This window comes from Phodopus roborovskii, unplaced genomic scaffold, assembly GCF_943737965.1.
Source record: "Phodopus roborovskii unplaced genomic scaffold, PHOROB, whole genome shotgun sequence".
NCBI classification, from domain to species: Eukaryota; Metazoa; Chordata; class Mammalia; order Rodentia; family Cricetidae; genus Phodopus; species Phodopus roborovskii.
The window spans coordinates 26472760-26473833 of NW_026126434.1; the positions used below are offsets into that span (position 1 = coordinate 26472760).

Genomic DNA, 1074 nt, shown 5'->3' on the forward strand with positions numbered 1-1074 from the left:
TGTAAGAGCTAGTGGGAAAAGCCTAAACTATAGGCTGAGCTTTCACAATTAACTATAAGTCTCCGTGCCATTTTTTTTGTGAACTGGGAACCCAAAAAATGTCTGTCTACAGATTGCCTGTGCTTGTTGGCTCCCTAATTATCCCTATCGATTTGGGGAATTGGTCTTGGACTAACTCTGCCTCTTATCATGTTTATTCCTGATTTTCTCCTTCAGGACCAGCCCTGGTGAGTTCAGTATACAATGAATGCCAGGATGCTATCCACCATGGCAGGCATCTTCTCCATACTCAACACCATCCAATTCTTCATCTTTGAACTGAATCAGATAACACACATTGGCTTCGAAGACAAATACAGCATCTACCTGGACACAGATTCCGAGGTCTCATCCTGGGCTGTGGTCTACAGGAACAACATCAGCATAGGCCTGTCCATTACCACCATCACCATCAGCTGCTTCTTCCTCTTCTGCCTGGACAAGAACATATTTATTGGGCTGATAATCTACACCCTGTGGATCATCACTTACGAGCTCTTCAGCTTCACCATGGTCCTTTTCATCTACAGCACCATCAAGGAGCAATTCAAGGACCTGGGCCATCTGTACTTGGTCCTGCAAATCTTCCGCATGCTCCTGCATTTTACCCCTCTTCCCTTCATTGTCAAGCATGGCTACACGCTGTACAAGGACCCCAAGACTGTGAGCATAGCCGGCCGCCGCAAGCGCTCCTCCATCAGCACAGTGGACTCATGGCCACCTGTAGGGCTGGGCTCTTTGTACCGCAAAACAAACTGAACCAGGAATGGCTATGGCAGATCCCTCCCTTCCTAGCCTTGGTCTGTCTTGTCTTTTTAGGGTTTTTGATTTATATGCATGGGGGTGGAGAGAATGCAGCTTGTTTTAACATTGGTTATCTAATGATATATTTGTATGTTACCTTTGTGTTGACTATCTTGTTGGTACCTATTTTTAATGCTTTCCAAAAACTATTTCATGTTTATCTTTTTTTTTTTTTTTTTTTTTTTTTTTTTTTTTGAGACAGGGTCTTATTATTTAGCCCTGGAAGTCAAC

General features: G+C 43.7%; 1 protein-coding gene across 1 annotated transcript; it reads left to right on the forward strand.

The window, feature by feature from the left end:
* Window positions 1-219: 219 nt before the first annotated feature.
* On the forward strand, window positions 220-834 carry Tmem217b (transmembrane protein 217B). Its single transcript, XM_051187088.1, has one exon. The coding sequence runs from the start codon at window positions 244-246 to the stop codon at window positions 796-798; it is 555 nt and encodes a 184-aa protein (XP_051043045.1). The 5' UTR covers window positions 220-243; the 3' UTR covers window positions 799-834.
* The last annotated feature ends 240 nt before the right edge of the window (window positions 835-1074 follow it).